Source organism: Chiloscyllium plagiosum, unplaced genomic scaffold, assembly GCF_037043375.1.
Source record: "Chiloscyllium plagiosum isolate Xiang-an unplaced genomic scaffold, Cpla_swu_hap1 HiC_scaffold_22, whole genome shotgun sequence".
Classification (NCBI taxonomy): Eukaryota; Metazoa; Chordata; class Chondrichthyes; order Orectolobiformes; family Hemiscylliidae; genus Chiloscyllium; species Chiloscyllium plagiosum.
This window is the reverse complement of record NW_028270160.1, coordinates 18014293-18027955: the sequence shown is the minus strand read 5'-3', so window position 1 is coordinate 18027955 and position 13663 is coordinate 18014293. Positions and strand designations below refer to the sequence as shown.

Sequence of the window (13663 nt, the reverse complement as noted above, 5' to 3'; positions counted from 1 at the left end):
AAGCAGTCCTTACAGAGGGGAACTTGCAAGTGGTGGTGTTCCCATGCATCTGCTGCCCTTGTCCTCCTAAATTCAAGAACTCGTGGGGTTTTCAATTCTGCTACTGCTGATGGTCTACTGTGCCTAATGGATGCTTGGATTGAGCTGCTAGATCAGTTCTGAATCTATCCAATTTAGCAAAATGAACAGTATTGTCAGTGTGAAGCTGGGAGTTTATCTCTACCAAGGCTATCCCGTGTTATTGTCTATTAATACTCTCATGGACACTAGTAGATTGGCAAAGGCGAGGTCACGTATGTTTTCTCTTTATGTTGGTTTGCTCACCACCTGACACAGACCTGGTGTAACAGACACGTGTTTCAGGGTTTGAGCAAATGGAATAGAAATATTTGACTCTCAAAGATATTGCTCTTCATATCTGAACTGGTTTCTCAACTCATTATTACCTGTACCTGTACCTGTATTTCCCTTTTTAATTAAATACACAAGTTCTTTGTATCTTTGTTTGTCTTGCTGCAATTATACAGGGCCTTGGTGAGACTACACCTAGTGTATTGTGAATAGTTATTGTCTCCTTATCTGAGAAAGAATGTTCTTGCTATTGAGGGAGTATAGCCAAGGATTCCTGGGTTGGCAGAACTAATATGTGAGAAGAGGTTGAATCATTTAGGATTATACTCTGAACTGGAGTTCAGAAGGTTGGGGGAAGATCTTATAGGAACGCACTAAATGCAAGAATAAATGTACTAAGGATATTCCTAAAGGCAGGAGAGTGCAGACCCAGGGGTCACAGCCTAATAACACGAGATAAACCATTTAGGATGAGGTGAGGAGAAATTTCTTCACCCAGAGAGTGGTCAGCCTGCAGAATTCGATACCACAGAAAGCAGTCAAGGCCAAAACAGTGTATGATTTCAAAAGGAATTGGATATAGCACTTGGTGCTGAAGGGATTAAAGGATGTGGGAAAAAAGCTGGAACAGACTATCAAGTTGGAACATCAGCCATGATCATAATGAGTGATGGAGCAGCCTCAAAGAGCTGAATGACCTACTCCTGCTCCTATTTTCTATTTTTGCAGGCATTTTTCTTTAATTATCCTGTACAATTCTGAGTAGAGAACTGCTTGATGAAGGAATTAGTCATAGTCATAGAGATGTACAGCATGGAAACAGACCCTTCGGTCCAACCTGTCCATGCCGACCAGATATCCCAACCCAAGCTAGTCCCACCTGCCAGCACCCGGCCCATATCCCTCCAAACCCTTCCTTTTCACATGCCCATCCAAATGCCTTTTAAATGTTGCAATTTTACCAGCCTCCACCACTTCCTCTGGCAGCTCATTCCATTCATGTACCACCTTCTGCATGAAAAGGTTGCCCCTTAGGTCTCTTTTATATCTTTCCCCTCTCAACCTAAACCTATGCCCACTAGTTCTGGACTCCCTGACCCCAGGGAAAAGACTTTGCCTATTTATCCTATCCATGTCCCTCATAATTTTGTAAACCTCTATAAGGTCACCCCTCAGCCTCCAACGCTCCAGGGAAAACAGCCCTAGACTGTTCAGCCCCTCCCTATAGCTCAAATCCTCCAACTCTGGCAACATCCTTGTAAATCTTTTCTGAACCCTTTCAAGTTTCACAACATCTTTCCCATAGGAAGGAGACCAGAATTTCATGCAATATTCCAACAGTGGCTTAAGCAATGTCCTGTACAGCCGCAACATGACGTCCCAACTCCTGTACTCAATACTCTGACCAATAAAGGAAAGCATACCAAACGCCTTCTTCACTATCCTATCTACCCACGACTCCACTTTCGAGGAGCTATGAACCTGCACTCCAAGATCTCTTTGTTCAGCAACACTCCCTTGGACCTTACCATTAAGTGTATAAGTCCTGCTAAGACTTGCTTTCTCAAAACGCAGCACCTCACATTTATCTGAATTAAACTCCATCTGCCACTTCTCAGCCCATTGACCCATCTGATCAAGATCCTAATCTGAGGTAACCTTCTTCGATGTCCACTACCCCTCCAATTTTAGTGTCATCTGCAAACTTAGATTAGATTAGATTAGATGACTTACAGTGTGGAAACAGGCCCTTCGGGCCAACAAGTCCACACCGACCCGCTGAAGCGTAACCCACCCAGACCCATTATCCTACATTTGCCCCTTCACCTAACACTACGGGCAATTTAGCATGGTCAATTCACCTAACCTGCACATTTTTGGAAATTTTCGGAGGAAACCGGAGCACCCGGAGGAAACCCACGCAGACACGGGGAGAATGTGCAAACTCCACACAGAATCGCCTGAGGAATTGAACCCGGCTCTCTGGCGTTGTGAGGCAGCAGTGCTAACCACTGTGACACCGTGCTGCCCACTTACTAGCTGTACCTCTTATGCTTGCATTCAGTTGTGTAGATATCACACCACCTCAACCCTTTTCCTGTATTAACTCCATGTCTGTTGTAATCAATAAGTAGATCATTCAAATATATTTTGTTACTGCTGCCATTTCTCTGATATGACTGCTAAAGACTTCCTTTTCCATTTCAGTCCCATTATTTGCCAATTTGAAGACTAATATCCCTGACTAATGTAGCTTTGGAGTGCCAGTCGTACTAACTTTATCTGTTCCTTTCTTTATCTATGGTAAACTTCCCTGCATAATATGCTCCCTGTTTAATTACTGTAACTCCTTCCTTCTCTCTCAAAATATATATTATCCCAATGTTTCTTTTACAAACCTGTCTTAATTGAAGATTTCTGTTAATGCCATTAAGTGGAAAATTTGTTGTAAATTCTAGTCAATGTTTGAACCCTGTGTTGTTTTACTGCATTTTAATCTTTTATTTTTGACTATTTAACGATTTCCCTTTACTACTGTTTTAATATCTTTGCTTTATTATTTTTACCATGTACTATCCATGTCAGCTTATTTTACCATATCCTGTTTTTCATGTTAACTGGTCTTCTGTATAAGTATTATCCCCATTTATAGTTTCCGTGTCTGTTAGCTGATTCTGCTGCTTTTATTTTCCCAGACCTCACATCCCCTCTTATTTTTAATTATTTTCTCATATATCAGTTATATGTCAGATGTCTGAGGATTAGTTAGCTCAGTTGGCTGATTTGCGATGCAGTGTGATGCCAACAGCATGGGTTCAGCCAATAGCTCTATTTTAGATTGGAAGGATGTTGTGAAACTGAAAAAGGTTCAAAAAAGACTTACAAGGATGTTGCCAGGGTTGGAGGGTTTGAGCCATGGGGAGAGGCTGAATAGGCTGGGGCTGTTTTCCCTGGAGCGTCAGAGGCTGAGGGCTAACCTTATAGAGATATATGAAACCACAAGGGGCATGGATAGGGTAAATAGACAAGGTCTTTTCCCTGGGTGGGGCAGTCCAGAACTAGAGGGCATAGGTTTAAGGTGCGAGGGGAAAAGTTTAAAAGGGACCTAAAGGGCAACTTTTTCACGCAGAGGGTGGTACATGTATGGAATGAGCTTCCTGAAGAAATGGTGGAGGATGGTATAATTACTTCATTTAAAAGGCATCTGGATGGCTATATGAATAGAGGGAAATGGACTAAATCCTGGCAAATGGAACTAAGGTTAATTTAGGATATCTGCTCAGCATGGACAAGTTGGACGGAAGGGTGTGTCCCCGTGCTTACACCTCAATGACTGTATGACTATGGATGTAGGTTTGCTCGCTGAGCTGGAAGCTTCATTTCCAGACGTTTTGTTACCCTACTAGGTAACATCCTCAGTGGGCCTCGGGCGAAGCAATGCTGAAAATTCCTGCTTTCTATTTCAGCATTGCTTCGCCTGAGGCCCACTGAAGATGTTACCTAGTAGGGTAACGAAACGCCTGGAAATGAATCTTCCAGCTCAGTGAGCAAACCTATATCCAAAACCTCAACCTAAGCTACAAATCTTCTCAAAACTCGCTAACTGTATGACTATGTAATTTATCTTTGCAGAACTGGTGTCAGCCTCAACAAAATACAATCATTATTCTTGAAAGCACTCATTTAGTCAATGGTTGGCATCTCAAAACCTATGTCTTTCCCTACGTAGCACATGTGGAAGTAATCCTAAAATTCCAGCATTAGAATTTTGGTGCAGAAACCTTTTTAAATCTCTTACACTTATCATAGAAGATTTCAGACCTTTCTGCCCCACATTTTATTTATTCTTTCGTAGATTGTGAGTCTCACAGGCAAGGCCAGTATTTGTTGTTCATACTTAATTATTCATTAAACCATTGCTGTCTCTGTGATATATGTATACCCATAATGCTGTTAGACAGGGAGTTTCAGGATTTGGACCTAGTGTCAATGAAGGAATGTCAATATAATTACAAGACAGGATCATTTACAGCTTGGATAGTATTCCCGTTCAGGAGGAAGTGAAGACTGGAGATCAGAGGTGAGAGTACAGTGCTGGAAAAGCACAGCAGGTCAGGCAGCATCCAAGGAGCAGGAGAATTGACTTTTTGGGCATTAGCCCTTCATCAGGAATGGGATCCCATTCATCTGTTATCCTTGTACTTCTGGGTGGTGTCGCAGTTTTGGAAGGTGCTGTTGAAGGATAATTTACCAGTTGCTGTAGGGCATTTGTTGAAGGTACAAACTACTGTCACTGTGCATTAAGGGGAAGGAGGTGAATGTGGTGCCAATTAAACAGTCCGCTGTATCTTGGATGGTGTCACCCTTCCTGAATGTTGTTGGAACTGCAGTCATACTACACTCCTGACTTTTGCCCTGTAGTTAATGTAAAAGGATTGGAGAGTTATTTATTACAGAATTCCCAGTTTATGACCTGCTTGTGTAGCCACAATAGTTTCATGAATATCAAATTCTTGATCAATGGTAACCCTTAGGAGGTTGATAGTCGGGGGGAGTGTTTAGTGATGGTAATGCCATTGAATGTCAGGAGGCAATGATTACATTCTTCTTGTTGGAGATGGCCATTGCTTAACGCTATGATGATATGAATGTTACTTGCCACTTGTCATCCCAAGCTTGAATATTGTGCATGTCTGGCTGCAATTGGAATTGGACTGCTTCAGTATTTGAGGAGTTGCATATTATGCTGAATGTTAAACTGAATATTATGTAAATAAGAACCACAATCACTGATTGCTTTCCTTCCCCTTGCACAATGTTTATTTGATATTGTCCTGGGATGTAACAAAGCCTTTGGGATTTCTGGTCTGGACTGTGATAGTATTAGCCTCACTAATTATTGAATCCTCTCTCATTGCTGCATTTCTGTCTGTCTCTGTCTCTATTGTGTCTCCTTTCTAACCATTTTTTTATTGGTTGAGGCCATTATTGGCTCTGCTCAGAGTCCCAGTATTCCCCACAGGAATCTGGTGTTTGAGAGTGTCAGTTTCTCTCGTCCTGTTCTAAATTTCCTCACCTTTGGATTGTCACCAATCCTTTCATTTCTTGCTTTCACTCTTCAGTGTGACTTCCACTTAAGATCACTACAGAATCTTCTCTAATGTTTAGTTAGATTGTTTCAATCGACCTCTTGTCTTCTCAGACTTTGAGCATGAGCTTGTGTAAAATAGTGTCATATTTACCTGATTTAACCCCCGATATTGGAAACTTCTACATTTTGCAGTGGATTAAAAACTATCCTTTCTTGTGCTAAGCTTTGGGAAGATAGAAATTCTGTTCTCTCTGTTCTCTCACCACTAAAAACTACCTTTTCCTGGCAATTGTTGGAGGCTGAACCAGACTGTTTGCACTCTCTGTGTATGTCTTAGAATCATAGAGATGTCCAACACGGAAGGGATTTAACCACAAGGTGAACTTCCAGCTACATATCTGGGACATCATTGAAATTGCCATTTTCCACATCTCTAGCTTCACTCTGCCTCAGTCCATCGTCAAGACTGAAACTCCCAATCATTATTACTAGACTTGATGATGCTAGTGCCCTTTGCTGATTTCCTGTATTCTGTGGCCATAACTTTTGAAGTTTTCTGGACTTGTGCTGCCCATGTCCCAACGTGCACATCTCCTCTGCGTTCCTGACCTGCACTGAACATGGTTAAACAACAACTCCAATTTTAAAATGTTCATCCTTCTTCTCAAATCTTTCCCTAGCTTTAAGCTTCCTACCACTGAACTCTACACCCACAATCCTCTGAAATCTCTGCAGTTCTCTAATCCTGAGAATCCCTGAATTTTTTTTCAACATTGATAGTGATGCCTTCAACTGCCATTTCCGTTGGCTCTGGAATTCCGTCCTCTCAACCTCACTTTCCTTCTTTAATACATTCCTTACAACCTACCTCTTTAACCATTGGTCCTAATATGGCACCATGTCAGAAATTGGTCATTGCTCTTGTGAAGTGTATTAAATGCATTTATTAAGGTGAAGGCAATCTATAAATGCAAGTTGTTATCCAAGATATAGTTAACTTCTTTGTTCTAATTTATAGTTTATGGTAATCATTTGGAGACTCAACACATTCTTGCCCCTTTGCATCTTATTCTTCAATGTAAAGAGATATAGGCACTAATTGAGAATTTGTTTTAACTTTAGCACAGATAATATTTGCTCTGTTGATTGTAGATTTCTGTGAGGGGATTGTTTCTGGCTAGGGGCTGCAAGCTGATAGGATAAGCATCTTTATAATATTGCTCATTGGCATTGCTATGGGGGAGGGGAAATCGGGACAAAGCCTTTTAATGGATAACCCTTTTGTCTTTACTATGTTTCAGGATGGTTTACTCATTCTACACTATGGACTCGTGCGATCTCAGAAATGATGGTGGATTCTCTCCCATTATCAAACAGTAATGTGACTGGTGTTGATTTGGCATCAAACATAATGGAAGGAACACATGTTCTGTGGTCTACTTGGAATTTGCACTGATCAGTTCCAGAGTCACTGGGGTTAGAGTCTGCAGGGCCAGCTTTGAAAGAATGGCACTTGGGGATCACTACTGTAATTTGGCAAAACATTACATCCTGTTGGTTACCTTAATCTTATTCGCTGAGCCTTGTATTCCTGTTCATACTCTGCAGCTGTTTATGTGCCTGTAGTTTTGCATCCTGCTGAGCTTGCACTACTGTAGGTTACTTAAAATATTTGTATGTGACACCAATATTATCAGACAGCTTTTAACTGCACACAGTGTCATTGTTCATTGAAACGAGCTGTGATATTAGATCCTGGCACTGACCACTACTAACTTAGAACCATAGTAATGTCACCTCTTGACCAACTGTGACACAGTACTGCTGACCATTATAATGTCACATGTTATCACTGACTGCTGGGATGTTCTAGTATTGACCACTGTGATGTCATATCTTTTTACTGCCTGCTGTGATGTCACATCTGATACAGATTGGTGATAATGAGACTGCAGTAACACAAGTTATTTGCAGTGACTGGAGCTGATATCAACACTAGGGCCTTTTGCCTTTGTTTAGAGAACCTTCTGCATTTTTTGAACTGTTCAGAAAAGTTTTTAGATATTTTTCACCAGTTTGTTAAATCTTTTGCTGAATAATAAAAATGGAATGAAGTTGTTTACTATAAGAAAAATGAAAAAAATATATTTTTAAATGAAAGCTTTGACGTGTTCTGGTGTAATTAAGAATTTCAGATATTGTTCCAGTTCTTAATGACCTGAACATTTCTTTTATGAAATGAACGCACCAAGGTGCTTCACAGGAATATCACAAAGCGAAATTAGGGCAGATGACCAAAAGCTACATCAAAGTGGGAGCAATGTCTTAAAAGAGGAAATTGATGGAGAATGCAGAGTGGTTGAGCAAGGGAATTTCAGATCTCAGCTTGGCAGTTGAAGGCATGAACACTGCCAAGATGCAGTTAAAATCTGGTTCAGTGTTACCAAAGATTCCATCAAACAATACTAGGACAGTTGCAGGACCATGTTGGATACAGAGTAAATTACTCTCTACATTATCTGTACCTGTACACCAAGCTTTGTCACAGCCAGTGTTTAGCAGGAGGACAGAGGAAACACTTCAAGGATGTCTTCAAAACCTCCGTAAGACAGTGCTACATCCCCACTGACTCGAGGGAATCTTTAGCCCAAGACTGTCCTGATTTGGAGGTGACACATCCATAAAGGAGATGACCATCTCCAACAAATCCAGATGAAAAGCAGAAGGAGCATGTTGAAACCATTCCTCCTGTGGTAGAGGGTGTGGTTCCAGCGTTGGACTATTTTGTCACCTCACACCCACAATACCAGCGTGGAAACGGTCATCCTTGATACTTGTGCACAAAAAACAGAAAGCCAGCACAAAGGTGCAACAAGTAATCAGAAAGGCTAATGCAATGTTGACCTTCATTTTAAAGGCATTGGAGTATAAGAGTAGGGAAGTCTTCCTGAAACTGTACAAGGTGGTGCTGAGACCACATCTAGAGTAATCTATACAGTTTTGGTCCCTTTATTTAAGGAAAATTATTAATTAATTGGAGGCTGTTCAGAGACATTCATTAGGATGATCCTTGTGTGAAGGGATTATCTTAGGAGCAAAGACTAAACAGGCAGGGACTTTACTCAGTGGAGTTTTGAAGATTGAGAGGTGATCTCATTGAAACATATAGGATCCTTAAGAAGCTTGGCAGGTAAATGATGATGGGATGTTTCCCCTCATGGTAGAGTCAAGGACCAGAGAGCATGGTCTCAGAATAAAGAGGCACTAAGTTAAAACTGAGATGATGTGAAATTTCTTCTCTCAGAGGGTTGACAGCCTTTGGAACTTTACCACAGAAATCTGGGGAGTAAGAATCCTTGTGTATGTTTAAGGCTGAGATAGATAGATTTTTGATCAAGGATTATGTGGAAAGGGGATGTGAGGAATGTCAATCCCCATGATCCTATTGAATAGCGGAGCAGGCTCGAGTAGCTGAATGGCCTGTTCATATTTCTTACGGGGTCTTGATCCCAAGGGATTGCCCGAGGCAACAAGTAAGCAACATGATGGTAAAATCTCCCACTTATCTGCATTGGTGCGTCTGTACAAATGCACCAATTGTGATGAATAAGTTTGGTGAACTGCAAACACAAATAGCTTTGCAGGAATTTGACCTGATGGAAATGGTGATTTAAAATGATGGATGATCAGATGCTTAATGTTCACGGACACAAAGTGCTGTGGTGAGGCAAAAGGAAGCTGGGCTGAAATTTGTGATTTGTGAAGACATTGCAATGTCATAAAAAGATGTCTTTTAGGAGGCAAGAACAGAATCCATTTAATTCAAGTTGAACAGCAAGAAGGATAATACTATGCTACTAGGGTATTCATTAGGCATTCAAATAATGAAAGAGAGAGACAAATCTATGCGGAAGTCACAGAGGTTTGCAAGAACTATGGAATGGAGATATTGGGAGACCCCAATTGGAACAACTTCCTGAGAAAAATTGACCTAAGTAGGCATCCTTTGAATCAAAGAATGGGAGTCATGGTCATTCACTCAAGTATTTTTTTTTGTGACAAGCTTCATTTGTTGAATGGCAATTACTACACTGAGGGTGCACCCAACTAAAGAGGTTCAGGATAGGCCAGGACCCTTGCACAGCCAGACCCAACCCCTGGAACCTCAGCATGAATTCTTTATGCGCTTGTGAACAAACACAAATAATACTGTACGTTACTGAGCAGTGTCCCCTTTTGCAGACCAAGTGACAAACTAGTCACCTTAAACTTAGCAAATGAGGAAGCTATTGCATGGTTCAGGAGTTTGCATGTACTAAATAAACAATTTGGAGGACTTTATACAATTATCAATATTTGAACCGTGTTAGAATAAAGAGTAAGGATGGGGATGATTTTTGAGAATAGACTTATCAAAAAACCAGATCATTCAACATTTTCTTGACTCAAAGATGAAAGATTCATTGCTGGATCTGATGATATTGATGATGTGGAGGTGCCGGTGCTGGCCTGGGGTGGACAAAGTTAAACATCACACAACACCAGGTTATAGTCCCAACAGGTTTATCTAAAAGTATCAGCTTTCTGAGCACTGCTTCTTCATCAGGCAGCTAGCTACCTGATGAAGGAGCAGCTCTCCAAAAGCTTTTACTTTCAAATAAACCTGTTGGACTATTATCTGGTGTTATGTGATTTTTAATTGATGATATTGGAAGTTGACCAAGCGTCTTGAGAGAATCACCTAGCTAAGAATGATTGTTGTTTCACAAAGTCTAGATAAATAATGGAGAAGAGCAATGGAAAACTTAAGTTTGAAGTGATAAGTTGGAAGAGGGCCAATTTCACTGGGATAAAACGGCACCTACCCAGGGTAAAATGACAGATGAGATACAGATTAAACTGCAACAGCTGATTTATAATGAGGAGCTACCAGCCACGTACAGAGAATACAAGAATAGAAAGACTGTGAACCAAATGGAGCACAAAATCCACCAGCGGTTAAATAGAAACTGGAAAGTAGGACATAAAATGAGTTTTATTAGGAACAAAGTGGTTCATATAGCTGGATGTAGGTTTGCCTTGGAAAGTTCATTTTCAGATGTTTCATCACCATACTAGGTAACATCATCGGTGAGCCTCCAGATGGAGCGCTGGTGGCATGGTCCATGTTCTATTTATGTGTTTAGGTTTCCTTGCATTGGTGATGTTATTCTTGTGGTGATGTCTTTTCCTGTTTTTTCCACAGGGGGTGGTAAATGGGATCCAAGTCAATGTGTTTGTTGATAGAGTTCCAGTTGGAATGCCATGCTTTTAGGAATTCTTGTGCACATTTCTGTTTGGCTTATCCTAAGATGGATGCATTGTCCCAGTCGAAGTGGTGTCCTTCCTCATCTGTATGTAAGGATACTAGTGAGAGTGGGTCATGTCTTTTTGTGGCTAATTTTCTGCCTGTGTGTCCAGTGTGGTATTTGTTACAGTTCTTGCAAAGTATTTTGTAAATGACATTAGTTTGCTTGTTGTCTGTATAGGGTCTTTCAAGTTCATGAGCTGCTGTTTTAGTGCATTGGTGGGTTTGTGGGCTACCATGATGCCAAGAGGTCTGAGTAGTCTGGCAGTCATTTCCGAGATGTCTTCGATGTAGGGGAGAGTGGCTAGGGTTTCTGGACGTGTTTTGTCTGCTTGTTTGGGTTTGTTGCTGAGAAATCGGCAGACTGTGTTCATTAGGTACCCGTTCTTTTTGAATACACTGTTTAGATGATTTTCCTCTGCTCTGTCTAGTTTGTCTGTGCTGCAGTGTGTGGTGGCTTATTAAAATAATGTTCTAATGAAGTTTCGTTTGTGGGTATTGGGATGATTGCTTCTGCAGTTCAGTATTTGGTCAGTATGTGTTGCTTTCCTGTAGACACGGTTTGAACTTTGCAGTAATGCAGAGACTTGAACAAACAGCTCTGCCAACCATTCAATCCAAACTTTGGGTCCGCTACGCGGTTGACACCTTTGTCATCAATAAACAAAACAAGTTAGAGGAAACCTTCAAGACCATCAATAATACCCTTACTGGCATAAAATTCACTAAAGAGGAGGAAAACAACAAGAAACTCCCATTCCTAGGTGTTGCAGTAGAGCAAACAGCTAATGGGGAACTTCAAACAAGTGTCTACAGGAAAACAACACATACTGAACTACAGAAGCAATCATCCCAATACCCACAAATAAAACTGCATTAGAACATTATTTCATTGAGCCACCACACACTGCAGCACAAAAGAACTACACAGTGCAGATGAAAATCACCTATGCAGTGTATTCAGAAAGAACGGGCACCCAATGAACACAATCCGCCGATTTCTCAGCAACAAACCCCAACAAGCAGACATGCCCAGAAACCCTAGCCACTCTTCCTTACATCAAAGACATCTCGGAAATGACTACCAGACTACTCAGACCTCTTGACATCATGGTAGCCCACAAACCCACCAAAACACTAAAACAGCAGCTCATAAACTTGAAATACCCTATACAGACAACAAGCAAAACTAATGTCATTTACAAAATACTTTGCAAGAACTGTAACAAATACCACATTAGCCACAAAAAGACATGACCAACCTCTCACTCGTATCCTTACATACAGATGAGGAAGGACGCCACTTTGACTGGGACAACACATCCATCCTAGGACAAGCCAAACAGAAACACACACAAGACTTCCTAGAAGCATGGCATTCTAAACGGAACTCTATTAACAAACACATTGACTTGGATCCCATTTACCATCCCTGAGAAAAAAAGGAAATGACATCATCACAGGAAAAGACATCACCAACCCAAGGAAATCTAAGCACATAAAACAAGCCATGCCACCAGTGCTTCATCCAGAGGCTCACTGTTTATGTTACCTAGTATGGTGATGAAACGTCTGAAAACTTATCTTCCAGCTCTGCGAGCAAACCTAATCCAGAACCTCAACCTGATCCAAAAATCTTCTCAAAACTGGCTAGGTTCATATAGCCTTAGAGCACATGGCAAGGCTAGAATATTAATGAGTACTTTATTGATGTTTACTAAAGAGTGGGCTGCAAACAATATATTAATAGAAGTGGAAATAGTGGCTGTCCTGGACTGGGTGAAAACACAATCAGCACGATGTACCAGAAAGACTGGTTTTTCAAAGAATGGATGCCATTTTGCATTTCAAGTGTTTAAGGAAGTGGTACTAGAGGTAACAGAACAGTTTGCCATATCATCAAATCCTTATAGTGCAGAAAGAGGCCATTTAGCCCACTGACTCTGCACAATTCTCCAAAAAGCATCCCACCTGGACCTAACCCTCCACCCTATTCCTGCATTTACCGTGACTAATCCACCTAGCCTTTACATCCTTGGATACTGCGGGGCAATTTAGCATGGCAAATTTACCTAACTTATATATGATTTGACTGTGGGAGAAAACTGCTGGGAGGAGGACCCAGCAGAAGCCCTCGCAGACACAGGGAGAACATGCAAACTCCACACAGTCACCCAAGACTGAAAAAGAACTCGAGTCCCTGGAGACATCTACCCAACAATGTGGAAAATTGCTGAGGTATGTCCTGTATGCAAAAAGCAGGACAAATCCAACCCGGCCAATTACTACTCCATCAATGTACTCTCGATCATCAGTAAAGGTGAGATCATCAGTGCTATTGGACAACATCTGATTAGCTGTAGCCTGCTCACTGATGCTCAGTTTGGGTTCTGCCTGATCTCATTACAGCTTTGGCTCAAACATGGACAAAAGAGTGGGAATTTCCTCTAGGAATATGCTCCATAATGGCAGTTTCAATCTACCTACAGTAGTGGCTCAAGAGGTAGCTAACCACCACCTACTTATGGGGTGCTACGGAGGGGCAATAAATACAGGCTCAACCAGCAATGCCTATGTCCAAAAAGTGAATATAAAACAAAATGAATGGCCTATCCTGACTGTGGAGTGTAACTACAACTGTTGTATCATAAAGTTCAGATTAATGATGGAGAAAAGGAGTGAGAAACCTAAATTTGAAATCACAAGTTGGAAGTTGGCCAACTTCACAAACAAAGCCAGCTGCTTGATGACAGCCCACCATTACATTAAATAACCACCTTTAGAGCATTGAACATAGAAAAGTACAGCACAGAACAGGCTCTTTGGCCCACAATGTTGTCCTGAGATTTAATCCTAATGTCAAATATAGTAAC

At 41.2% G+C, this 13663-nt stretch overlaps 1 protein-coding gene across 3 annotated transcripts in view; it reads left to right on the top strand.

The window, feature by feature from the left end:
• The window catches only part of pcgf6 (polycomb group ring finger 6), an 86523-nt gene extending 78926 nt beyond the window's left edge, over positions 1 to 7597 (top strand). For all 3 annotated transcript variants that reach the window (XM_087998820.1, XM_087998821.1, XM_087998819.1), the window contains one exon: positions 6745 to 7597. In XM_087998820.1, the coding sequence (XP_087854946.1) occupies positions 6745 to 6792 (48 nt within the window). In that variant the 3' untranslated portion in view covers positions 6793 to 7597. The remainder of the gene's footprint in view (positions 1 to 6744) is intronic.
• The last annotated feature ends 6066 nt before the right edge of the window (positions 7598 to 13663 follow it).